The sequence below is a fragment of the Ostrea edulis genome, chromosome 6 (assembly GCF_947568905.1).
Source record: "Ostrea edulis chromosome 6, xbOstEdul1.1, whole genome shotgun sequence".
Lineage (NCBI taxonomy): Eukaryota > Metazoa > Mollusca > Bivalvia > Ostreida > Ostreidae > Ostrea > Ostrea edulis.
This window is the reverse complement of record NC_079169.1, coordinates 26,541,619-26,568,624: the sequence shown is the minus strand read 5'-3', so window position 1 is coordinate 26,568,624 and position 27,006 is coordinate 26,541,619. Positions and strand designations below refer to the sequence as shown.

At 35.8% G+C, this 27,006-nt stretch overlaps 1 protein-coding gene across 7 annotated transcripts in view; it reads left to right on the top strand.

Moving 5' to 3' along the window:
- The window catches only part of LOC125647971 (uncharacterized), a 103,527-nt gene that overhangs the window by 43,318 nt on the left and 33,203 nt on the right, over window positions 1-27,006 (top strand). For 3 of the 7 annotated variants that reach the window (XM_048874849.2, XM_048874847.2, XM_056142191.1), the window contains exon 4: window positions 23,754-23,923. In XM_048874849.2, the coding sequence (XP_048730806.2) occupies window positions 23,754-23,923 (170 nt within the window). Of the gene's footprint in view, window positions 1-5,873; window positions 6,228-10,241; window positions 18,005-23,753; window positions 23,924-27,006 lie in introns of those variants that run through there. The other 4 variants (XM_056142195.1, XM_056142194.1, XM_056142193.1 and 1 more) reach the window with 2 other exon arrangements.

The following is a 27,006-nucleotide window of genomic DNA, read 5'->3' as shown; positions in this document are numbered from 1 at the left end:
ATTCTTCTGGACTGTTGGTATACTGTCTTTCTCACTCTGCACTCTAAAACACCTGTAGGAAATAGGTTGGTACATTTCATTGTTGATTTTATTCAAATGTCTGGTGTGCAAGGCTCATATTTCAGAAACTGAATACATATGTGATGAATAGTTTAAGTAACACATTTTAACAAAGTTTTTGTACTTTATACTAATGATGTTGGACATTTTTTTGATAAGTTCAGCTTCCTATCTATGTATCAGAGCTCGCATTAGGACTGTATCAAGGTTAGAGACATCTCACAGACAAAGTGGTTGTTTTGTTTTAGAAGATGTCTGCTAGTGCTTATAATTAGAGATTTTACAGGGGCCACACTTATGATCAGGCACAAAATACTTGGGTGTCCTAGTTCATTAGACATGCAGTAAATTACAGAGCAGCAGACGACAGCAGAAGACCAACCAGAGGGTAGGGAGCGCTAGGAGTAGTGGTGGAGGCTAATTTTACATTTGGTTCAGTGGAATATAGTGGATTTGATGGAGTTGCTTTATGTTTCACAATCTGGAGTCCTGATTTATATGATCAGTTCCTGTGTTAATCAGTGAAGGTTCTAGATCTTGCATGATTTATTATCATTTCAGACAAACTTAATTTTAAGTAGATTTGGAGATGCTAGGAGATATTGGGCAACATTTTACCAACGATAGTTTGGAGGCAGTAGATTACAGGACAAGTGAAATATATCAGTCCTGCCACAAGTACATGTACCAATTCATGTACAGTACAAACTCCATCATACCAATGTCTCCCTACATATACCACACATATGTCTTCCTACATACACCATACCAATGTCTCCCTACATACACCATACAAATGTCTCCCTACATACACCATACAAATGTCTCCCTACATACATCATACCAATGTCTCCCTACATACACCATACAAATGTCTCCCAACATACACCATACAAATGTCTCCCTACATACCAATGTCTCCCTACATACATCATACCAATGTCTCCCTACATACACCATACAAATGTCTCCCTACATACACCATACAAATGCCTCCCTACATACACCATACCAATGTCTCCCTACATACACCATACAAATGTCTCCCAACATACACCATACAAATGTCTCCCTACATACCAATGTCTCCCTACATACACCATACCAATGTCTCCCTACATACACCATACCAATGTCTCCCTACATACCAATGTCTCCCTACATATACCATACAAATGTCTCCCTACATACAAATGTCTCTCTACATACACCATACCAATGTCTCCCTACATACAAATGTCTCTCTACATACACCATACAAATGTCTCCCTACATACAAATGTCTCCCTACATACACCATACAAATGTCTTCCTACATACAAATGTCTCTCTACATACACCATACAAATGTCTCCTTACATACAAATGTCTCTCTACATACACCATACAAATGTCTCCCTACATACACCATACAAATGCCTCCTTACATACACCATACCAATGTCTCCCTACATACACCATACCAATGTCTCCCTACATACACCATACCAATGTCTCCCTATATACACCATACAAATGTCTCTCTACATACCAATGTCTCCCTACATACACCATACCAATGTCTCCCTACATACAAATGTCTCCCTACATACATCATACAAATGTAAATTCTGCAGCCCTTCACCGGCAATGGTGACGTCTTCATATGAGTGAAAAATTCTTGAGCGGGACGTTAAACAATATTCAACCAACCAACCTTTCACAATAAATTGTGTGCTGTAAAAACAACAAAAAATAATTTGAAAACGCAATTCCTGTACATTGCAAATTATCAATGCAAAGTTAACACACAAAAAATATTTATTAAGTAAACGATTTCTTTAAAACCTCTGGTAGGTATTTTTGTGATGTGTTATACAATCATTTCTTTTAGTTACGAGGGTTACAATGTTCTTAACGTTTACTACAAATATTTATTGATTATCAATGCTTTAAAATTACAATTTCAATCCCAATGTTTTCACAGTTGTATATGCACTGTCATATCTGCCCTTTTCATTTGTGACGTCAAATGCTTTGACTGTAACAGATGACAGTCACAAACATTGTATATTTCCAATCTTGCCAATTAATGTTAGGCTTTCTTGGCATCAAATTTATGTCTTTGAGGAAAGTCCATAACTTTGCAAGATCATTATGCACACCTCAATGCATCTTCACAAGTCAAGGGTTATTGATTCGTTACCTCGCACTAACCCTAGACATCAGTCGCTATTTAAAAGTTGGGCTCGAGAAGAAGGATGACGCAATACGCTAAAATTAATCAGCCAATGGGATTTCTTGTTTCAGATGAAAGTTTGGTAAGGGAATAAACAAAAAGTAAAAAATGGCGTCCGTTGACGAAAAGATATGTGAAAAGCATCAAATCGATCATTTGACTGAAAACTAAAAGCTTTCGATGTCATGTATCAGAGAAGGAAAATGTTTTTATTGGGACTAAAACCGGCAGTGGTAAATCGCTATCTTACGAAGTTGTTCCCTTTATTTTGGACAATTTGTTGAATTTGTTAAAACATAGTCGACAAACGTACTTCGACAATCCATCATTTTCATTCGGCTCATACCCCAAAACCTCGTCTAATTGTTTCTTCAAGCGAAACGAACTCCCGAAAATCAATCGACGGTATCTGTCTTGTACTAATTGGCCACAAATTCTACACCATAATGCCGTCGCCATGCGTGTTTACTGTTTAGTTTTGTTTTCGTCCGATTATAAAAGCCGTTGTCTGATTGGTTTGCAGCTTCAGGCTGCAAACCAATCATATGCTTCTTCTCGAGCCCAACTTTTAAATAGCGACTGATGTCAAGGGTTAGTGCGAGGTAACGAATCAATAACCCTTGACTTGTGAAGATGACCTCAATGTAACCATGGCAAAGGTGAAAAGAAAACTGTTACAGTTGTAACCATGGCAAAGGTGAAGAAAACTAATGTTATAGTAGTATATATTATATTTAGTTTACTGAGGCATTCATTTGATGTGTCGTTTATCAAAAGCAGCATAATTGAAATACCTAGGAAAAAAAAGTTCTTTTTCTCCGGATGTCTTTCTGTTTTTTTCGTTCTCCTTCATAGATGTGCAAATTTGCATTGCTATGATAAACACACAAGAAGTCACACTTTGTCATACATAATAACTGACAGGACTGACAGCAGAAAATGGATGGCTTGAGTTGTAGACAGCTCGAGGAGTCTCATTCATTGTGAAGAAAATACAGTATCTAATTGTTGTACAATCACCTCTAGTACTTGACCCCTACACCTATGTTTACATCAAAACATTATAAACATTTAGGGACATTTGTAATTTATTAATGTGTGTACCCCGGTATGTATTATTAGAGGAATTGACAGAAACAGTCATTGTTACGATTTATTTCTAGCTCCCTACAGAACCTACTTAGATAAGCTTTTCTGATTGTATTTGTTGTTCAACTTGTCAGATTTTCACATTTTCACCCCAGAACCATTTTGCCAGTCTAATGTGAAGATGGCACCATGTGGGCCAAGATTCCCCTGACTCTTAACCCTGCTTTTATATTATGACATGTGTGGCTTCCACTCGGACTCTCCCCTGCACATGTGACAATATAAAAGTGGAGGTAAGAGTCTGAGGAATCTCCAAGTAGGCACAACATATCATTGGGTGAAGGGGTTGAAATTTAATTAGATCTAACAAAGTTTTACAAGCTATCACTGGGTTTGTTAGGTTAGTTCTTTACAAACTGATTTTGACTAGAGCTTGCTCTGTTTATCTGATTATCTGATAAAGATATAGGGCTCATGGTGGGTGTGACCAGTCAACAGGGTTACTTACTCCTGATCAGCACTTGCTCTCCACCTATGGTGTGTCCAGGGTTTTGTGTTTGCTCTTCTCGTAATTTTGTATTCTTTATTGATCACTGTTCGTTATCTTCACTTGTTTATCCAGGGAGCTACTCTGAACACTGGGGTATTTAGAAAATGGGATGGGGTGTTCAAAAATCTTTCCAAGAACTTGGGACTATACAGTGTAACTGAATTTGGATAAAGCTTCCTAAGACATCCTTGAATCGTGTGTAAATTTAATTTGTTCAAACCATGCCCCTTGGTTTTATGGGAAAGTTTTTTGGAAAACCTTATATTGAGCTAGAGAGAAACAATTAATATGCAAGCATCTTCTTGTAAGCTTAAGATTGGAGTGTGTTCACTCCACAACAAGTTCCATGGACAGGGCTTAAAAGTTATAAAAGGGAATAGATATTTTAAATTTTAAAAAATATAGTTTTCGTCTACGGCATCATTTCATCAAGTCTTCATACTCATCTATGGAAAATTTAAATATGTTCAGCCGGATGATCCCCAAAAGTGCTAAGGAGGGGCCATCTAGGGGTTTAAAGTTTGTGCTGATTCTAGATAAGATTTGATTACTTGATTACATACCTTTTCACTTGATATAATCAAAGTACAGTATGTACACCTGGGAGTGGAACTCTTCAAACATTTAAAGCAAAAAAAAATTAATTATATATCAAAAGTCATTCCGCTGTGTGTTTTTTATTTGATATTGATTTATTTTCACTAAATTTGCGCAGTTAACATTGGTTCAATAAATTTTTTTACCATATGCAGAGACTTGAATGTGTTATGTAGAATGTCTTAACCATAAACTCCTCTCATCAGTGATGAACTCGTCCATATTGTAAGTGTCTGTCGTGCAGGTTAGAATAATGATGGCTGTTGAAAATTTAAGCTGCAGTTTATCTTGCACAATAAATTGGGGAAAAATTCATATCTGTTTCATATCAAGCCGTGTACATTTAGCCAAATAATTCCTTCTGTTTTGGATTTAGGATTATAGGATTATATGTTTTAGTGGATGATTTCTAGTATGTCTGTTAAGTATCAAAGAAAGATGAAGGTGTGATGCAGCTCACTCCAAAGTCCTTGTGCAAAATATCCATGTGGGCTGTGCCTGCATGAAGACTTAGGAAGTTTAATTAAGTTCAACTCACCAAAATTACCATCTCAAAACTTTATGAACATTTAGTGAATATTAAAAATTAAATGATGATGGGACAATGTTACCATGTCTTTAAGCATAGAGGAACTTATAACTGATTGCTAATATGCAAAACTTAACCCAATACTAAACTGTTTTTATATATCGATAAACATACTAGAAATTTTATTCTGCAAGTATATCATAAAGAAAATAAACCGTTTCTGCACATCAATGTATCAAGATACATATCATGTGAAGGCCCAGGGGTATCGATTCAGCCCTCCATAATTGGTCAGGGGTTTAAAGTCTTTTTCTCCGTATGAACCGAGTGACTTAGGTGAGCATGGTGACCCATAGGCCTCTTGACATAAACTTCATTTAAAAAGGCGTGATTCTGTGTAAGATATGTGAATGTCTTATTCTGTTCAGTATGATGTGTTCCTGCCCCTGTAGTAATTAGTTTAACTCTGTACAGGAAGTCATATCACTGTGCTGAAATCATATTCATCAAGTAATCTTTGAACCTGAAGAAATTTCATTTGTAATAATGAAGCACTTTATTTTTCACTTTGTTGTATTTTTTCTGCACAGTCGATTTTCAAGCATTTAAGTCCAACTGCTAATCTTCTTAGCAAAATTTAAGGTTTCCTCCATATAGACCTGGCAAGCTGGTAAACCATTATGTAGCCTGGGTTTTTAAAAATCCTGTGATTGTTGAATACGCTCTGGTAATCACTCAAGCATATGGTAACTTATTATGCGGAGATAGGTTTACACAAACTTGTATGTGTGTATGTGTGACGTAGGAAAGACCTTGAAAATGTGTATCTCTCCCTGAGCGCACTGACATAAACAAGTCTATGGCAAGACACTGAAGTATGGCTCAGCTGTTCTGGGTCTTAACAGACTGATTTCCTCAGAGGGGTATGATCCCATCTCTGCCTGGACATCTCTACAGTGGGATTAATTGGAACAGCAATCAATATTTGTCTTTCAGTGTGTGTTTGTTTAATTTTGTTGCACTTTATTAGTGGTGGGTTTTTTTCCACCTCTGGAGAACATAGATCTAGGCCACCACACTGAACACACCGTGCGTGTGTGTGTAGTTGTGGTTTTATTTTGGGAGTTTACCACAGTTGTCTGATTTTCTACTTTGGGAATTATCATACTGTGGCCATGTAACAAGTAAGTACTATGTATAGACTTTGTTTTTCTTCTGTAAGTGTAAATCTGTAGTAATCATGTGGTTTTATCAAATGGAGAAAATTTCTGAATTATTCAGACATTAGACAGCGTGTGTGTATAGGGGAGGCGTTGTGTACGATTTTCCTCCTGCCTTATCTTCCAGTGACTTGAGTTTCGTCCTGCAGTAATTATATATTTCCCCCTGAATTTTTCTTCTGCTGGCCATTTGTTAGATCAAAGTACTTGACTACTTGTATTCTACTTCACCATCTGTGACTATAAAATGATGCCTCACTAGTTGAACACAGTGGACAACTCACCACATTTGTTTATAGTATCTGTTATCTCTATTCTTGTGAGCTTGTGTTGTGATATAATGGGTCCTGCTGTAGGAAATATGGTGTTCATATTTCACTACAGTATTTCCTTTTTCTGTACAGGGGTATGACAATAGATGGTAGTGTTTTGCCTGTTCATTAGTATATATTAACGTACACACAAATGTTTTTAGAACTTTGTGTGGCATGTAAACAGCACACTGAAGGTTTGCAGTGTTTGCACTGACAATTTTTATAAACCCAGCAACACATATGTAGTAAGGTATTCTGATCTATCTCGTTTTTCCTGTCAGCAAAGCCTTATTCAAATATTCCAGCAATAGTAAACCTCTCAGGTAAAATAAAAAGACACACATATACTGGCCAAGATTGTCTCATTACATGTGTTTATATTAAATGCCAAGAAGATGATGAAGTCTTATTGAATGTCTTTTCTGAAACAGTGGAATTGTAGCAAACTAAATCACAATCCTTACTGTCATTACCTTGGGGCCTGCTGGAAAACGTTCCTGTGATCGAATCAATGTGTTACATGATCTTGTACTCGGGGTGCATGTCCACATTTAAAGTCAGACTCCGATCAACTGCAAACCCCCACATCTGTCTCCGTCTGATTCTATTGATATCAGTAAACATTTACATTGAAGATTTTTCTTTGTTTTTGATGTCAAAATCAAAGGAACACTTGTAGAAATGACTTGATCCATGCCTGTGTCTGCCTGTCGTAGTGGTGTGACGCATGTCATAGTGGTAGTAGTTACTGTGGGATACAACATTACATGATCATGTTACACTTTGTGCTGTAACATCAACAGGTTGCTGGTAAATGTATAAATATAGCTATACTACTGCAGTACAGGCAAATTACCATGCCACGTGGGACCTATTACACAGTGAACACATGGCACAATGTGGGTCCAATTTAATTTAGTGGGGAGGGTCTCTTTTGTTTTTATGTTTTGGCTGTCAATTCATCATTACTGTTGTAATGTGCATTGCTACATCAGGTCAAGTTTGAATTCCCCATAGCTATGGTTACAAAAATGTCAGGAATAGATTTCATTTTTTAAATTAGACATGAACTGCAACGCTTCATGCCAGCATACTTCACGAAGCATGTTAGCGCTTCGTGAATAGGATGCCAGTATGAAGTCTTCGTGAATAGGATGCCAGTATGAAGTCTTCGTGAATACGATGCCAGTATGAAGTCTTTGTGAATAAGATGCCAGTATGAAGTCGCCAGTATGAAGTGTTGCAGATACCTTGATATTGCAATTTCATCTTTTTTCTTTGTTTTTATGGTAGTGTCGGACCTTGTAATCAACAAGATACAAGTTTTGTCATGAAGGTGTAGCATTTCCATGAAATTACGTATATCAATGAAAATGTATTTTCTGGCAAATCCACAAATTTTGATGCCCAAGAAAATTTATGAGAAACCATAGCATTTCAATGCATATATTTCTATGTACTAAGGAACAACTAATTTTACAAAGCCTTTGTTTGATATTTACAAACTTCAAATAAAATTTGTAAATAAAATCGTTGAAGGCCAATTTTATTTATCCCCTGTTCTGTATATAGCATCTTTATAAATGCAATACAAAAGTGTATTGTTGAATCCAGAGTTCTATAAGTGAAGGATGTAACCCCAATTACAACAGAAGTGAAACCACCAGAGAGAGAGAGATACAGAGAGAGAGAGAGAGAGAGAAAGAGAGAGACTTAAATATACATATTGGATATACTATGATACACAGAAAATCAGTTGTTTATGCACTGTGTCTCTATTTGATGGTGAACTGTCGGTGATCGACAGTTTTAGACTACTAATATTTATTCTGCAGTAAATATTTGGTATTAGACATAACCGATATTTTGAAATTGAAGTTTCACTACTGTGTTAAACAGATGAAGTAGTGATAAATCCACTCGCCTGAGTACTTTATACTACATTTAACTGTCAAGTTTACAGTCCAAGGAGATACGAGGCTGTTCACCTCTAGTTATCACACTGTCCAACCACAAACTTAACACAGCCTAATATACTCTGTGGTGCAAATATTGAACAGACTTTAAATAGTAGAGTGAGTTTCGTAATGGAGGGATTTTCAGCCATTTTATTACACACACAAACACGTCCACACCCACCCTTCCTCTGAATTTTACGATTGACAGGTGACTTGTGTATGATGTTTTGTGTTTGTTATGATCAGTGTGTTGATAATTGAAGCATTGTGATGTGTTGTGTCAGGGGAGGTAAGGTTGTGATCCGCAATGGAGGCTCTGTGCTCATAGATAATTGATTTAGCAATTTAGGCTTAGAAGAGTCCAACTATGGAAAATATATAGCATTGATTGTGTATTGTTTCATGTCGCTTCTAGTTTATTGATTTTGTCATTTGCAAGTTATTTAGGAAATAACACTATCTTCTCATTTGTTATTTGTGACTGTTAATGCTGATTTAACAGTTGCAAACATCCAGTTTTACCCACGGGCTCTGCTAACACATTGCATCGCGGGTAAAACACACTCATGGTTGCAAATAAGAAGTAGGAACGTGAGAGGAATCGATAGTTTATATTTAATGCAATTTTCACATTTTGCTTGATGTTTATAAATTACTTTGTTGAATTTTGCTTTATTGTTTTACAAAGTGTGTCACAAAATGTTTACGTTTGAATTACATTACTATAACATCCCAATAGCAAGCTTTCCGTCTCATTATTGCTTGTTTTAACTGTCTCAAACCTCAGTGCATTTAATAGCCAATTAGAAATGCAGATTAGAAAAAAGGTTGCTTCAGAGTTTTGTATCAGTTATGTCACAGTAATGTGATGGCAAAGCAAGGAGCATTTAGTACACATAACATATTATGTGTAGCCTGAACAAGTTTTGATATTAGAGGCTTAAATGTAACACATCACATCATTATATATATAGCAATTAACTGTAATCAGCCCAAAACACATCAAGGTATTAAAGCAAATTAGATGAATGTCACACAAGAAAACCATGTCACGGAGGGACATTGAATGAAATAGAGGCTACGATTTACATGTATTGATTGATTACAACACTTACATAGTTTTGTATAATTAATGTTTTTTGTAGCTTTGCTAATTTAACATACCTCAAAGATAAATAGTGTGTATTTCTAACTATTAGTATATATAGGTAGATGCAAGGTAATGCAGTCTCATTCTCTCTCTCTCTCTCCCTCCCTCTCTTCTCTCTCTCTCTCTCTCTCTCTCTCTCTCTCTCTCTCTCTCTCTCTCTATCTCTCTCTCTCTCTATATATATATATATATATACACTGTGCATACATACAGATACATGTTTTGTCACATCTCCTATTGTTTTGTTTTTGTTGAAATTGACAGACTTTGTCAAATGTGTTGGCCTTGAAAACATCCTTCCTGGATTCAAAAAAAAAGTCTGATGAATGATAAACCTGATGTGAAGTGGAAATTGTCATAAAATGACAAATAATTTTATTGTGAAATGTTAAGGAGGAGAGAAGTGGTGATGTACGTCTGATAGTTTAATGTTAGCAGTTCAGATGACTTCAAATGTCAAATATGAATATTACATAATATTATGCTTAATTATTATAATTTGTCAAGAACAAATATTTTTTTGTCTTTGACCCAAGTATCTCTCTTTTTCTCTTAGATTTCCGTCCTTTTATCATATGTGTGTTAAATTCACAAGCTGGTTGAATGAAATCATATGTCGCTGTCGATGACTCACATAATCGTGGCAGGTCACTCACTCCGTCAGGAAGACGACACAAAAACCAATTTTTCCAAGTTTTCCAACTGACCTATTTGTGTATCGTTGCTTGCTGAGCACAGCAGCTCAAAGAAAAATCTAATGAAAATTTGGACGGAAATGAAGAAAATGAGATTACCACACTGTCATTGATTGGTGAAGCTAGCTGTCATTGCCAGAATTACGTTCCTCAGATCCCAAATTTCTTTGCTCTCGCACTCTCTGTCAGTAATTATTCAGAATGGAAATGAAAATATTTGAAAACTATGCACGAGGTGCGATGAAGCAATAGTTGTGTGATGGCCATGGAATTGATTTCATGTCTGTGTCTCCATACTCAGGATCTAACAAACTAAGAACAGGGAAAAAATAAATTAGTCAATGAAACTATTAAATTTTTATAAACTGGAAATAATGAGAAATATAATCACATTCTTCATGCGTTTGGCAACTCAATTCATACACTGTTTTTAAATAAATGTCACCAAGAAAAAAATTCTCACTCTTTCCCCCCTCCCCAGATGAAGATAAATTTTGTAAAGTAATGCATAATACTAATTAATGCATGATATTTTTCGTTTAAGATTGTGCTACATTGTGATAAACAGTTATACTAATAGCAGAGGTGTAATTATATGGCACCTTGAGCTCGTCTAAAACTTATAAGTCCCAGGTTGCAGTTTTCAAGATGTGTTTAGTTTGTTACTCCATCCTGTAAGAAGAACTCTCATCAATGGAGCATCAACTCAGGGAGTTGAAGTTACTTAACTTTCTAATATTTTATCAAGGTCTTTATTAAACTAGCACATTGTGATGTATTGTTTTTTTTTTTGTCAACACTCTTTGATAATGACATAATTTCTTTTAGAATTGAGATCAAAGGACATGTTTGTTTTGAGATTTTTTCTTCTTCTTTTTTAAGAGACGGAAGCATTTTAGTTTTAGTTTGTTGGACAATAAATGCTATTGTGATTTGGTCATCTATTGTAATAATTAATATTAGAATGTTATCTCTGATTAGTACTGCTATGTACAGTATATAAGCTTGTAAAAAAAAAAGTGTTGAATTCATGAAGTTTTACAGGCACGTATGGTCTCAGGGCTGTTTCAGTCAATTTGAATATAACCCTGTCAGTTTGAAAGACAATTATTGAATAAATTGTCGAATTGATCAAATTAATGATTATAATTAGCTTAGATATTGAAATCTTAATTTCAACATGTAACTAAAATTAGAGGCCTTACTTTCATTAAATATGCACATCATATCATTCTGAAAGGAAAAACAATTAGTCATTAGATGGTAATTAATAGGTAGCAGAGATATTTCCTGTAGTTAATCATGCAAATTTTGTTTTTTATTCATGGGAAGTCAGTTGTTACTTCAATTGTAGGCAAGTGTTAATTGCATGCAGAGGTGTACATTTTAATATATCAGAAATTTTTAATTTGTGTGATCGTTGATTAGCTAATTCTGCTGATTTGCGACTTTGTTGTTTTTCATTCATTTTTCATCTATAAAGTATCTGGTGGTTATCATGGTCAGAAGGAGGTATGATCTTGATGATGGACACAATTTTTATTATTAGCCTTTAGATGATATGATGAGACTGGAAGGAATTGCCCTGTGATGTAAAGAGACATTGTATGTGGAAGTGGTGCCCTGATGCAGTATATAGCAGGACAGGATTATACAAACCATCAATCATGATGATGCCTTCATTTGGATGTTTCTTCCCAACATCCACTGGAGGTTGTAGGCCTGTCCATGTCACAGGATGTGTAGAATGTAATAGTTACTCTCAACATCAGGGACAAATTCTTCTCACTTTTTCTCCCCCTCATTTTAGACCATTGTCTGAAATCCCAATGTACTCCATGCAAGATCCTGATAAGAAGAGTCCTGTAATTGCAATTTAAATATTGCTTGTTGAGTGGATGGGGTTCCATCAATTATAGCACTCTTAAATTTGTCAGTATCAACATTTCTATTGAATGAGACTTTGTAATTTGGCAGTGTAAATTGTTGTCTGTGGTTAAAAGTTCTTTTTTTTTCTTTCTGTGGCTCAGATAATGCCTTTTCATTGATAAACCATTTTGCATAAAAGGCATGGTCTCCCTCATTGGCTTTCTTTCTCAGGAAGTGGATAGGAAATAGTGTGTTCTGTGAAATAGCTGGAGCATTGTCATGGTAATAGTGACATCCTGTGTACTGTAGTCATTCACACAGAAGACTGCAGACTTATAGAATAACTGTGTATATGCTGTGTTAGTTTTACATTTGTTGACTGGAGCTGGCCCAGAGACTTGTAGTGGTCAAATAGTTTATAAATGTAGGTATTTACCACCTCGGCATCCCGCTAAACACAGTGAATATTATCAGTGATCTGAAGCGTAATGTGTAAAGCCTCCGAATAAGTGTAGGCATTCTGCACAGTTTTTTCCTATTGACAGTGATTCCATTGTTGATTTTTACCTGAGTGACAGTGTCCCCAGGACAGGAAAGCAGACAGGGGATTGTGTAACCCTGGGTCATGTGACCAGTTTCACACCTGGCTGGCTGGACAAGGGCTCTCTGCAGCAAGTGTAACTTTGGTGGATTGATTGATAATATTCTGTAATCTCAGCAGCCCCAGATAAACCCCTGTGTATTGCTTGCCTGTGGTCCAGTGTTACAGGCTTGTTGAACTAGTACCTGGTCAGTTTCACAGTACAGGTGTATTGATGATCCTTGGCCAGGTAAAGGTCAATCAACTCCTGTGTTTGCATTCAATGGTTTATGGCCATTGACTTGAGCCTTGTCCAGGGTGACTGTGGAGTTACCACATTCTAGTGTGTGTAACAGCTCTGCTGGTGGGGTGTATGACCTGCCTTGTGTGTGTTAGATTTACCATTAATTAACACTGGATATTAAGAAAGGTAAGTTATGTTAGTATGAACCATTTGTTTATCAGGATTTAAGGTGATATTATAAACATCTGGTTGTAAACCCACGTTAATAGTCCAATGTGTCACATGGTGTCTTCATAATTCTTAAGAATGTGGATCTATAGTTGGAGTTCTTAAAAGGAATAAACAAATTTAAAGGAAAATTGTGTGTTGGAATATGTTGCTTTATATTTGAATACTTCCGATTGTCGAATGCAAGTTCTGAAAACCTGTACCATCCTCTCTGTTTTGGATCAATTATAGAATATTAGATCCATTTTTCTGGACTCTCTGTTTAATTGCATATTGATAATTTTAATAGCAATTGTTCATATATCCATGCAAAGCAACAGTCTTTTATTCTAGTCTGAGGTTGAAGTCATTATAATGTTTATTAAAAGATCCATTCAAATGTTACTTTGTTGTTAAAATCCCTCAGGGGCTCAAGTACATGTATTGGGCCTTTATGAGATTTCTGGAGAGCTTCTGTAAATATTTTATACATGAAGGAGTGTGGTCATTTTACTCAGATTAGATATTATGTAGATTCTGCTCATTTCAAGGTCACACTTTCAAGAAAACTTGCGCCAAAGGGTTTTTTTCACTTGTCAGTGATTCTTGTACAAGGGAATTAGCATTTCAAATAAGTGCTAACATCATCCAATTTGTAAAACCATTACTTCTGTAGTTAGACTAAACAATTTCTTTTAATTTGGTATATAATCTACATAGAAATGTGACTTTAAAGCTCACACACACACACACACACATTGACTATATTCCTGCAATGCACTGTCAATAGAATGTTTTAAAGATTGAAAATTAGAAACATCTTTTCCAGTTACACTAAATGCATAAAAAATTGTATTAATTTTCACACAAGATTAGACAAACTCTCTCTCAATTTTTTGAAATTGAGTTTGAAGTAAAGAAAACATTCGAGTCATTGTTCTTTTAAAACGATCACTGAGTAAAAAGCTTCCCTGTCAATTACTAATGGTTGATAATGACAAGAGTTTTCTGAGGATTCTGTCATGCAGAAAAAAAAGAGAGAATTTTCCCCTTTTTTAAAAATACTGACAAGAAGGTGTACTATGTATATGTAAGATTTAATCATGGCACATGATCAATCAAAAGGAAAACTCCACACAAAATAGGAAAAAATCTGCATTCAATTTACAAGTTTATGAGGTTTAAATTTATTACAATTAACATGAGAAATGAGATGATTGCATTTTTTGGAAAGATTTGATGTAAAACGCTAAATGAATATTACATTACATTTACTGGGAAAGGGAAAAAAATTGTGTGCTGATTTGTTACTAATGGTCCTGAGGGCCTTGGATTGACAACGGTCGGATTTTCTGGACTTGCATGTGAGGAGGATTTGGTTATGAATAGATTAACTGGATATTGAAATTGCTGGGTCACCTGCGATTCCAGGTCATAACAATGGCTATAAATGAAGAAAGGAGACCAAATGAAAAACCAACTCCTCCCGAGATATGCAGGCTTATTTAGGGGAGCATTGTCATCACATTCAATGAAGATTTAATTCATCTGTGTAGAAGGAGCAAGGTGTGCGTGCATTCTCCATCGGAGCAGGTGTCGTCAGAGGCATCAGAGGCGCCTGAAGCAGGAAACTAGTGGGATAAGATCTCTCTGATCAAGACGTAGATTTCCCATTCTAAGGAAGTGAAAAACGGTAGCGGATCCTCTCGCAGAGAAAGTAGATGCTTATTGGATTATCTGTTGCTTCAATTCTGTGGATGTTATTTAATACGGCAGATAGAAATGTTGTTTAATACATGGACCAGGCTGTGATGGGCGAGTGAGTGAAGTAGACCATGAGTCTGAGATATTTGTAGTGGTAAGAAATTTGTTTCAGAGACTGGGAATAAAACGAGATTATTGATCGCTTTTCATGCACCTATGAGTTGTGTAGAATTCAGGCTATGAAAGCTGGTAGCTGTAGACCAGACCACAAAAAACATTCCTGACTGCCCTGTCCTTGCGTAACATATTATCATTGACATTTCCGAATTGGCCATAGTGTGGTGCCATCCAGCTGTCATAACGAGTCTGTGTATTGTCAGCCACTGCCAGTCTGTATGTATTGCCAGCTACAGCTCCTACCACTGCCAGTGCTGTACCACAGCAAGGCTGTAATATGTCAGCTAGCAACTGTGTATTGAAGAAACAACACTATATTGATTTTAAAGCCATGTAAAAAAAAAAAATTACCAGCCTTGTGAGGGACTGTATTCTTATAAAATATTGTTATGCCTATTGGATTGTGATAATTGAACAGTAGAAATGTGTGTCATTTGACTTGCAAATCAACAAGCCATATTCACACCTTGCAGTTGATGATGTTCACAAGAAGATTGAATTCAAATCCCATTTTGTTCACCTGGGACACGGTCATGAATGTTGTAGTGTGGATATGTACATGAAGTATATATCGGAGATTACAGGTGCAAGACCATGCAACCATATTGTTTAATATAGACCTCTCCTAGCTGGCATTGCATTGCACATGAATGAACCAAAAAGATTGGATTGCAGAAAAAAAAGCTGAAGCGTAACTCAATGTGACAGTGTTCTGTTGTGCATAATTCTAGGGAATTGTGGTCGTGGGTGCCAAAACCTCAACAACAACACAAAAAAAAAACAATCCAGATTTTTGATGGCTTCTGTGGTTTCGTGAGAGATAAGGGAAACTTTGTAAGGCAGCCAAGTGATGCACAACAACTTAGAATGCTGAAACATCTTCTTACTTCAGAAAAATCTGGGTGAGGTTCCCATTACATGTGTTCATGGATCATTCTGTAGTTGCATGGTTCTTCAAAGGGCAGGGTATTTATTAGAATTGTGGGGGGGAGGAAGTCAGGATAAAATGACTACTGTGAATGGAGTGTCTTATAAAGTATAGGGATTAGCTACATACCGTTGGACTTGAGAAAATTTTTGTATTAGGAGTTTTGGGTCAAAATGTTATACATTGTGTATTAAAATTTTGCAATTCAACTTTAAATTTTTTAAAGATTTAATATTGCCAAAAGATATATACATGTATATGGATTTTTTGATTGATTTATTTTTTTTATTTTTTTTTTGCAAATTCATTTAACAGCAATACATTGTTTAAAACTTGGATATGGCATAAAATAACCAGAATCTGAATTATCTTCTCAGACTCATTATAGACTGCATGATTTTAACGACAGTCTTTTCTTGAAAGTTATATTATTTAAAAGAAGTATACATGTATTCGTTATTGATAAAAAAAAAAAACAACTCCTTTATGCAGATCATTTATGCATGCCTGAGAGATCTTTAAATTAGATATGCTTATTCAGTAACTTATCTTACAACAACATGGCACAAGTGGATGAGGAAAGACAGGTATGTTTTTTGAATGATGTCTACAAGTTGACCATGGACACATCAAACCTTTGTTGTCATGTCAAATTGTAGTTTTCACGTCAGTAGTTCGATGATGAGTTGTACAATGTTTTCACATCAGCAGTTAGATGACAGCTTATTAGGAAGCCGCTATCTCTATATTAAAGAGAGTTTTCCATCACCCGTCTCGTGGTGTGTCCCCTATAATGTGTTCATGAGGTTATGAAGGAGATGAGAGTGAGTACATTGTGGTACTACTACTCCAGTACTAAGTCTCTCCCATGTGTAGGTCTCTCTTTGTGAAGGGCGTGAATTTTGCCCTAGTTTTGTGACATTCAGATGGATGGTTGAAACCATGTGGTTCTTATGAGGACTACAACATGTGGTAATGCTTGACTTTTATGAATTGCCCCTTCACAACATGAAAAATAAATGACCAAATTTATTTTGTTAATGTCTAAAGAAAGGAATAGCAATAAGCTTTAAAAAAACAAAAAAACTACACCACACATTTCAATAAGAAGCAGCTTTTTATACCATTACAAGTCTAGTCATAGAATGGAACCACAAGAAATGCCAGATTAAGCACCATGGAAAGTTCATGATATGTGCTTGTTGTAATTGTAAAAGAAAGAATTTTGAGGAAATTGAGGCAGCATATAAATTTTTTTCGTTTGATAACAGATTTTAGATAAACGGATAAATGTATGTTCAGTGTAGACTTGAAAGTTTCACTGCTGTTAAATTGCATGTTTGTTTCTCAGCAGGGATTTGAGATCATGCCTGATGTCCCTTTGCAGTTTATATAGAGGTGTGTGGATAAAAACATACATATTTGTGTAAACAGCTTTATTGAACAGCTTGTGTGTGGACTGCAGTTTGAGTGGCCTTGAATGTTTTCAGTGTTACGATTACTGCACACACAATCAATGGGGTATTGATTTCTTGCTGTGTTTCATTTTGATCGTATAGACACGGTAAACAACCGTTACTGCATTCATAGCTTCTTTTCGTGGATGTCTCCACATTGAGAATCCATATTTCCTTTCTCCCTGTTCCACTGGGGAGGTTATTTTTTGTGGAGGTGTTTTAGTGTTTTGTGGACATTATGCCGCAATGTTAAGAGGCAGGTGGAGGAATTAACACTGACAGATTCTTTTGATACTACCACACTCATCCATTATTGATGTTCTTTGGTGTCTTCCTTGGTCTTGGATTTAAGAACGTCAGTCTTCCAGAGAAAACTGAAGGTGATGCTCTAACTCTATGTTAAGGCAGTCTGTTTACGATGATACACCCAAGGATCTGCAATGTAATTCTGCCAATAGGTAAGCCTGACTTTTATTCCACAGGTGGCTAGAGTTAAAGTGGACAAAGCTTGACTTCTCATTACATTTTCACATTGCAGTTCTATGTATAGAGAGAGAAAGATAGAGAGACAATCTCATTAGCTTCCTGTAAATGTTGCTTTTTTGTGAAATCTTTGCAAAGCGTTTTTGCGATATTTGATTTGTAGATCTTTGCATGGAAGGTTTCCCCAGCAATCGGAGAAATTACATTATAATGCATGAGATTACAAAATGTCTCATCTGCTGGTTGTGTTTGGGCAGATATATATTTCCAAGCATACTCAACTTCAAGGTCGAGATTTGTATAGACATGAATGCGTAACATTTACTAACACTGCATTTTAAAAGCCATCAGTTCAATATTCAGGAATGAAATTTGTTCTGCCATTCAATCAAAACAAGCCCAGTAATGATGTTTTTATTTGCTCTCTGCATATTGATCCAGACTTATGTCAAACTGTCTTCATCAGATTAATGAAACAGTAATCCAAAGTGTTCCAGCCAGCAGCCCTGCAATGCTAGCTGTCCCAGACCCGATGTAACATCAATTCATGGCTTGTCTGCTTATTGCTGTAAATACAAATTGCTGTAATGATATCACCAGATGCCATGGTTGACAGATCAAGAACCATATGTATTTTAAGTTAAAAGTCAGCGTAGTACTTTTAGCTTTCATAATATATTTTCTATAATTTAGATAAAATAGTGATTTGCTTTATAGGTACAAAGTGTTTAATATATGTTTTTTTAAAATTGTCCTGAAAAGATCGTGTTTAGAATGAATAGGGGTATATTTAGAGGTAGAAAAATCAGGGTGAGTGATTATAGTATTGTGGGGACGAAGTTAGGTATCGGTGTTGGCACAGAGGTGTTGGAGCGATTCCCATAATTGTCGCTGCTTACTGAGGCAGCCATTCTGTGTTCATGGCTGTCACCAGACCATTCAAAACGCCTGGCTGTTTATAAACTTCTGTCATGTGTATTGCACTTCTGGTTAAAATACGGTAGAGTGGCAAATTTAAAATACAGTGGATTTTTTGTGGTTTTGCTTGTGTGTAGACATTTGTTGATTATACAGTGACACTTGACAGGTTGGAAAATGACCTAGTGATGCATCAAAATAAGAAAAAGGAGTTGCCCCCAAAATTCTGTGTGAATAAATCCCAGAGGGTGACAGAGGCTCACACATACAATAGATGTGTATAGTTAGGAGTTTGAATTCTACGACTTTATTCTGTCATGTTAGAATTTGAATTATATTCTCAACATGTTCGTCTTGTACACCAGCAGCAGAACATTATACAAACAGCTGTTTCTGATAGTTCCCTGAAACATTGAGATCTTGTAATCCAGGGTGCCCTGGGAGATTATTTGATGACCCCTTCGCATACTACCTTCACTCTCAGGATTGTCTTGTAACGCATAATGACATTATAAAAACTCGGTACAAACAAAACTGAAAAAGGTATTGATCACCATGTGTTTAAAAATTTGAGTTGGCAATGTAATACAGAATTGGTGGCCTATAGATATTAGCCTGGGAAACCAGTGGTCGGAGCACCTGACATAGGAGATGCACGGGTTCGATTTCAAATCCATCTGTTTCTCGTTTCCTACAGCTGTGGAAAAACACAGAGTTAATTGAATAATATGTAAAGAATATTGGTTTCTTGATTTGTACATGTAGAGGTCACTTATATCACAAGTCTCACCATCATCCCTGAGAGTTTCTCTTGTGTGCTACAGAATGTTCTGGATATAGGTCACTGTGTTCCATAATGTAGTATGTGTCATCTCTCTGAGAGAAAATCGGCCTTTATTCATGTGCAAGAAATATGTAGCACCCCATTTTTTCTGAAACATAAATTGTCCTGCAAACCAATCATATAGCCACCCTCGCTACGCTTTATAACCATTGGTGATTTTAGCTGAATATAAGCACGTACAGTACAGTTTGTAGCTGAGGAAGATCCTCCATAGACTCGCTCACTGATGATGTGGATTGTACCTCACAGTCAGTGGTTGTCTGTGTTGTGAATGATTCTAAGATGATGAGATGCGCTGCTCTCACCATCTGGTCTCCGTAGAATATTCCATCATATATAGCCTACTGTACTGTCTTTAGGTTTCTGATAATATCTGTTGTAATGAGAAGAAATTAGTAAATCTTATTAAAAGGTGTGAAATTGATTGATTATATGAGTGCATTGTGGATGGAAATGTTCTATTTGTATACATTGATGGTGGGTACCAGGAGAACCACCAACATTTCTGGTAAAGACATATCTTCTTCCTCTGGGTCTTTAATGCCATCATAGAAGGGGGAAAAAGGACATTTATTAACATTTTCGATCTCATCAATTTATGCATAGATTTCAGTCTCATATATTGCAAAGCAAGCAATGGAGAGAAAAAAGTATATTATGCATAAGTTATGTCCCCTGGGGTGTGTTACACTGAGACCTAGTCTTAATAGCTGAATTTAATGCTTAATTAAGATCAATTATCTCTACGTGAATATCTCAAGGCTGTTATGTTTCTTCTGTGTGGGGGTATCGCTGAGCAGTTTTTCATAAATGTGTTTTATATGATATGGTTTTAGCAGGAAAATTGAATTGTCTCAAACAAGAAAATCCTTTTATAGGATTGTTTTGCGTGCTGGCTTAATCTAGTGTGTAAAAAAAAAAAAAAAAAAAAAAAAATTCATCAAAATCCTGGAGATGTGTTATCATTTGATTATGGGGAGGAATTATGCAATAGTTCTTTTTTTTTCTGTAGTGGGGTATAGTTGTATCAGATTCTGAGCAACTAATCTCCATGTGTGAATTTTAGCATAAATTGAATCTCTAATATCACAGAGGTTTAGAACATAGTAGATTTTTTTTCTCTCATCTCCTTGTTTTAGTAGCATGATCAGAATGTGTTGGAAGGTTCTGGTGTTACAAGGGTTGGCATCATCATCAAATATATTCAGCTCCTCTGTCAACAACTCTACTAGTATTATCTAATGGGAAGGGTGTGTATAGATGTATAAGGTCAACTGGAATGTGAATCGTGGGTCACGGGTGTTGAGAAAGTGTTACGAGGTGTGCAAACCAGAGGATTAGGTAAGCTATCTTTAGGATGAGGTATGCCCAATGCACTCACTGCGGCTGCTCTGGATTGTTTCAAATGGACAATAGTGTTCAGTACAGATTGTAATAAGATTTCAGTGGACCTGGAATAAATTTGGACTTTAATCGAAGTTTTGTAAATGTAAAAGATCAAAATTAATGTGGAAAAGCAATGAAGTTTAACAAAACTCCTTGTTAGAGAAGATGAATTTTTCTTAGTATTTTGATTTCACTTTGCAGATCTAACCAGACTTAAGGTATTCCATGTATAATGAAAGGATAATGAACAATTTTGAAGGATTTAGATCAACATAAATGTTTATTGTTAAATAATGATGAAAATGAAGCAGATGAAATTCACATGACTGGTGAATGATTAGAAGCTGACCTTTTTGCACTTAAAACTCTTTGGAAGAGTTGTCTGCCCTTTGTAAAAATAAGAAAAATCTAATTTTCTAAAAACGTTTGTGGTCAATGATTAATTTTATTTCATATTTTCATTAAGAGAAAGTGTATGTAACTTTCTACCAAGAGATTTGTATGAAAATATAATTTCTTTTTAAAATATTGTAATAAAACATGCTTTTCCCATATACTTCAATGTTAAATTCTAGGTGAAATAAATCAAGCAGTAAACAAAATTTTGAAAATTCCTATGGTGGATTATTTTTATTTGATGAACCCTTCAAAATGATACCATGATTACAAAAATTCCACCATCCATTTATTAAATATGAAATATGGTCATTATACATTGAATACCTTAAAGTAAAAATTTGTTTGACTATCTTTGAATTTTCGACATTCTTCCTGTTTTGTTGGAATTTACAGAATCAATCAAAATTGTTTGAATCTATCTCCTCCAAAAGACGTTCAAGTCAAATTAATTATAGGCCAAATCTCTTGTGTATATTGAAGCATGTGTTACAGTAAATCTCGCTGAGATTCCTCGAGGCTGGTTATTCGATGCCTCTTCCAAAGTATAATGCTATGGTATATACATACACTGGTTCAATATTGTAGCAGATCGACATGGAACGTATAGTATAATACTTATATATGCTTTTAAAGAGTACTGGAAAATGTCTTTGGATATATGCTTAAAAAGCACTTGAAACACACCATGAAAAGGATATAAGAGTACCTGAAACAAATTTGGAATGTGTTTGAAAATTTTTTATTGCATGGCTACATGAATCCTGAGATTGGTCACTGCTAAGGAAGTCATTCCTCTCGTATGGTTTCTCTACGTGAACCAGTCCTGTATTCCTGTATTCGTTTAAAATTATCTCCGTCTTGAAAATTAGTTGTCATGATCACATTTATCACTAGTAAGTTACGAAATCATCAAATAGAAATTGGTCAGACAGTAATTTGGTGTTGCTTGATTAGGCTGGTACTGCAGGATTAGGCATTGTGTAAGTCCTGTTGTAGGCAGGCCCGGGCTGTGCGTTCTATCGCTATAAACTACTGCCTTGATTAAGCTGGTACTACAGGATTAGGCATTGTGTAAGTCCTGTTGTAGGCAGGCCCGGGCTGTACGTCTTATCTCTATAAACTACTGCCTTGATGTGTTTCATATACCGACAAAAGTAAACATCACTCAGTTTTTTTCAAATATTGGGCATTTTAAAGTGGGGAGACTTAATCATATTTCATGTAGCAGATTGGCAATGCGTATATTTTATCTTACTGTCACGTATGTTGAGATGTTTTTATCTTTCCGTCACGTTTGTGAAGATGAGATAACTCGGAGTGTTTTGAATATTATGAAATTATGTCTCGGATTTCCAGAGAGGTTGTTAATCAACTAACAGAAGCCAGTGTCAGGTTGGATATTGGAAGAGAATTTTCAGTTTGACATATCTCTCTTTGATTTCAGAAGGTATTCGATGTCAGGCTTTAAGATTGCATGGAAATATTTTTGCCTTCAAAAACTGTACACTGTCACACAGCTGACGTGCATGAGCATAACAAATTCATCATTAGAGTATGCAACACATCACATCATAACGGAATTATTATTTATTAATTATTTTTTGGCTGATGCTAAAGATAGGAGGGGCATTTTGAGGAAAGAGATTTTTCCTTTTGATTAATTAATTACAGTATATATTTAATGGAGACATGCGACTGATTATAAAAATGTGATCCTGTAACACATGGTTGTTGGTATAAAATTCTGGTGCTTGTGTTTGAACATGACGGTAAATGCAAGCAGAATTGACTTAAGTTTCTTGTACAAAATTCACTTAAAAAATGTGTGTTTATGCTGCAGCTAAATTACGAATAGAGCAACATTTCTGATTTTTTAGAAATGTGTGTTTATGCTGCAGCTAAATTATGAATAGAGCAACATTTCTTGATTTTTTAGAAATGTGTGTTTATGCTGCAGCTAAATTATGAATAGAGCAACATTGCTGATTTTTTAAAAATCTTGTGATACATTGGTCAGTGGCTGCAGCTAGCTGTTACAGTGTCTGTGGTCAACTATAGACTGCCTTATGTGAATGTGGACAGTCTGTTACAGTGTATGTGGTCAGTGTCACAGTGTATGTTATCAGTTTTACTAGATTTTGAACAGTTTATACTAATGTAACTATGTTCTTTTGTAGAAGCAAGTGTCTACATGAGCGTCGCAGGCGTGACCAGGAAAACGCCTATTTTGAGGAGTTGGCGGAGCTGATCTCGGCGAGTGTGACGGATATGAGCGCCCTCTCCGTGAAGCCCGAGAAGAGTGCTATACTACAGGAAAGCTTAAACAAAATTAAACAGCTAAAACAAGGTTGGTAGTTTACATCAGTATAAAGTGTACACAGTGAAAACTACCTAATCCCACACCTGTTCACTGGGCATCCAGCCCTATCATTTTCATCCTTAATTTCATTGTATTCCAATAATACACTTTGTATTCCGACAATGTATTTGTCTCCCAGTGTCGGATTAGACAGGTTTCACTGTATAGTCAACTTACAGATGTTTTTGGAAAAGCCAGTATTTTAAATCAGTACTTCAACTTGCGCATGATCAGACCAGTCACTCTATACTGAGTGCTCTGTCTCACTTTGAGGGTTTTCTTGTTTGTTTGGTATGGATGGACATTGAAATAGTTTGCAAAAATTTAACCAGACCATACATTTCCAATTGTAAACTTGTATCCCTTGACAGCTATACATATCTATTCACAATAATTCAACACAGAGGAAAAGACACTTCTTTACTGGACTAGCAGTGCTCAACTGAACTCTCCAGTTAAACCAACTGACCTGAATTTCTAGTGATAGATCAAATTTTGATGGAATTGCTTAGTCATCTTTGTCAGTATTTAGTGTGCCCCTAATGAGGCAGAATTAATGCCCTTGATTATAGCAGCCGCTGCAGGGCATGGTGTTTCGCTGTTATCTCGTGCTGTATAAAAATCTGACATTGATTTTATTACGGTGTTTCCTTACATAAACACATGCGGTATTTAAAAGCAAACACACTATCAGCTCTTAGATGAAGTAAATATTTAGGCTTGATGTTGTAGATGTTGTAACATTAAGGTATGTCTTGCAGCTCCACGGATAATACACATTTGGTGTTTCTTGTCAGCTGTACAAGGCTGGTGATTGTATGGTGTAATGATGGGTTCACGGAACCAGAACAAGGCTCTGTCTGTTGTATATAACCCAGCAAGTTTAATGGAATCCATCAGAAGAGATTTCACTTGGTGCATCAGCTAATTAAAGCACAAAGTGGGAATTTCTCATCAAATTTAGTTCCATATCTATCTGCACAGAAGCTGCCATTAGGCATAGTGTAGACATTTCTATGGTTTGATATGATCATCCCCACCATTTACAACAGATGTGATGTCCTTGGTGGTCATGGTCATGCAGATTGAAAACGATTGTTTATGACAGTTATTGCCCTTGTTTTGCAGAATAATTAGAAATGCATTTCATCTCTCAGTCTTCCTGAAGGGATCGGGGTTAGAATAAGTCTTCAGTACCCCTTGTTTGTCGTAAGAGACGACTAAATAGGGCGGTCCTTCGGTTGAGACGACATAAACTGAGGCCCTGTGTCATGACAGGTGTGGCACGATAAAGATCCCTCCCTGCTCAAAGTCTGGAAGCACCGAGCATAGGCCTAAATTTTGTAGCTTTTTACTGGCAATGGTGACGTTTCCATGTGAGTGAAAAATTCTCAACCTCAAGAGGAACATTTAACTATAAAATCAATCATATCATCTCTCAGTAGCATTTGTAATGAATAATCGGAAGAACTTTTTAACTGATCATATGATTTGTGTTTTGGTGAATTCAAACACTCCTGCAAAACATATTCACCTGTAGCAGCTAAAACAAAATCGTGCCGCAGATCGCCAGTAAATAAAATATCTTGTACACGGTGGTGTAACGCTGGGAACGTTTTTTATGGCTGAAGTTTGCACACTTCAGTGCATATTAGTATTTGAGATGATAAACAGATGAGGTGTTAGTGGGTTTGCATCAAGTCAAATATTGATTAAAGCTGATTGAAATGAAGATAGCTTCATATCCAAAGTGTAAAAGCTTGCATATTGATTAAATAATGGGGCTAGATTGTACACAAGAAAAAAGATAATTAGGTATGGAAAGGATTTAGCTCCCTGTGTTGGTAATGCAGGGTGCTTGTCGAGGCAGATTTACTGCAGAACGCTTCCTGGCAATATTGACACGGCACTTGATTTGTTGGCCTATACCAAGAAATTAAGATAGGTAAAACCTGTCTAATGCAAATAATGATGTCATAATTTTTGGAAGTCAGTGTAAATTATGAATTAAAGATAAAGCTAGAAATTGGCCATGAGAAATTTGATTGGATGGAAAAGTGGTATATAATAGATACCAGAGATTGTGAGAGTCTTAAAACTTATAACACTTGTTAGGTCATACAAAACTTACTAGTATTCTGTATGTGTATTATTAGATAGTATAACTGTTCATGTCAATATCATTTAATTTTACATGTTACATGCTTTTTAATTGGTTGAAAAATTAGTGATATGTTGTATCTAACGAAGAAGAAAAAATTGCCAGAACTACTTTCTATTGGTATGTGGGGATTCTGTGGATGTTTTGTATTTATAGATCTATTTATTTATTTTTATTTTTTTTTTTTATAATTTATTTTTTTTTTTTGGTCACATACAATACATCAGACACTTACACAAACATACCTTTCATACATGCATACATGCTTCAATCTCCCTGTGGTTTAGGTTACTTGCTGTACAATAGTGAAAGTAATAGTAATAACACCAATATAGATCTATTTATAGATTGGGAATCCTGAAAAGAAAAACTCTACAATTTTATAGATATAATAAATAAACAAAGAGTTATGCAAAAGGAAATAAACATGGCTATTTGAGGACCCCAAAAAAAAAACATGTCTACTTCTGCTATTCTGAGAGTCTAAAGTACGCAACCGGGGATGACACACTTTGTGGCAACTTTCTTATGTCACAAACCTAATGCCAAATACACCACACACTGCATACCTCAGAGAGATTCAATATTCAAGCCCTTTAATGGTCCGAATTACAATATTTTTTTCCATCTCGTAAAAACGCTATTAAATCATCACATGTATGTAGTTATGAGACTGTACGACATATCATAAATTATTTCACCTGTTTTAACCCAAATAATTTGATTTTAAATCGATGTTTACAAATAACCGCGTCACTCTGCCATTCAAGTGACAGTCACGTGACCAGTTCAAACTTTCAGATCATCGGTGGTCTTATCTGTGTAAAGCTGTGTATTTTGTTATAACAGTACCGTACCATAAGTTTAATAGAAATAAAAATATCAAATACCTCTTAAGATCTTAGTAATT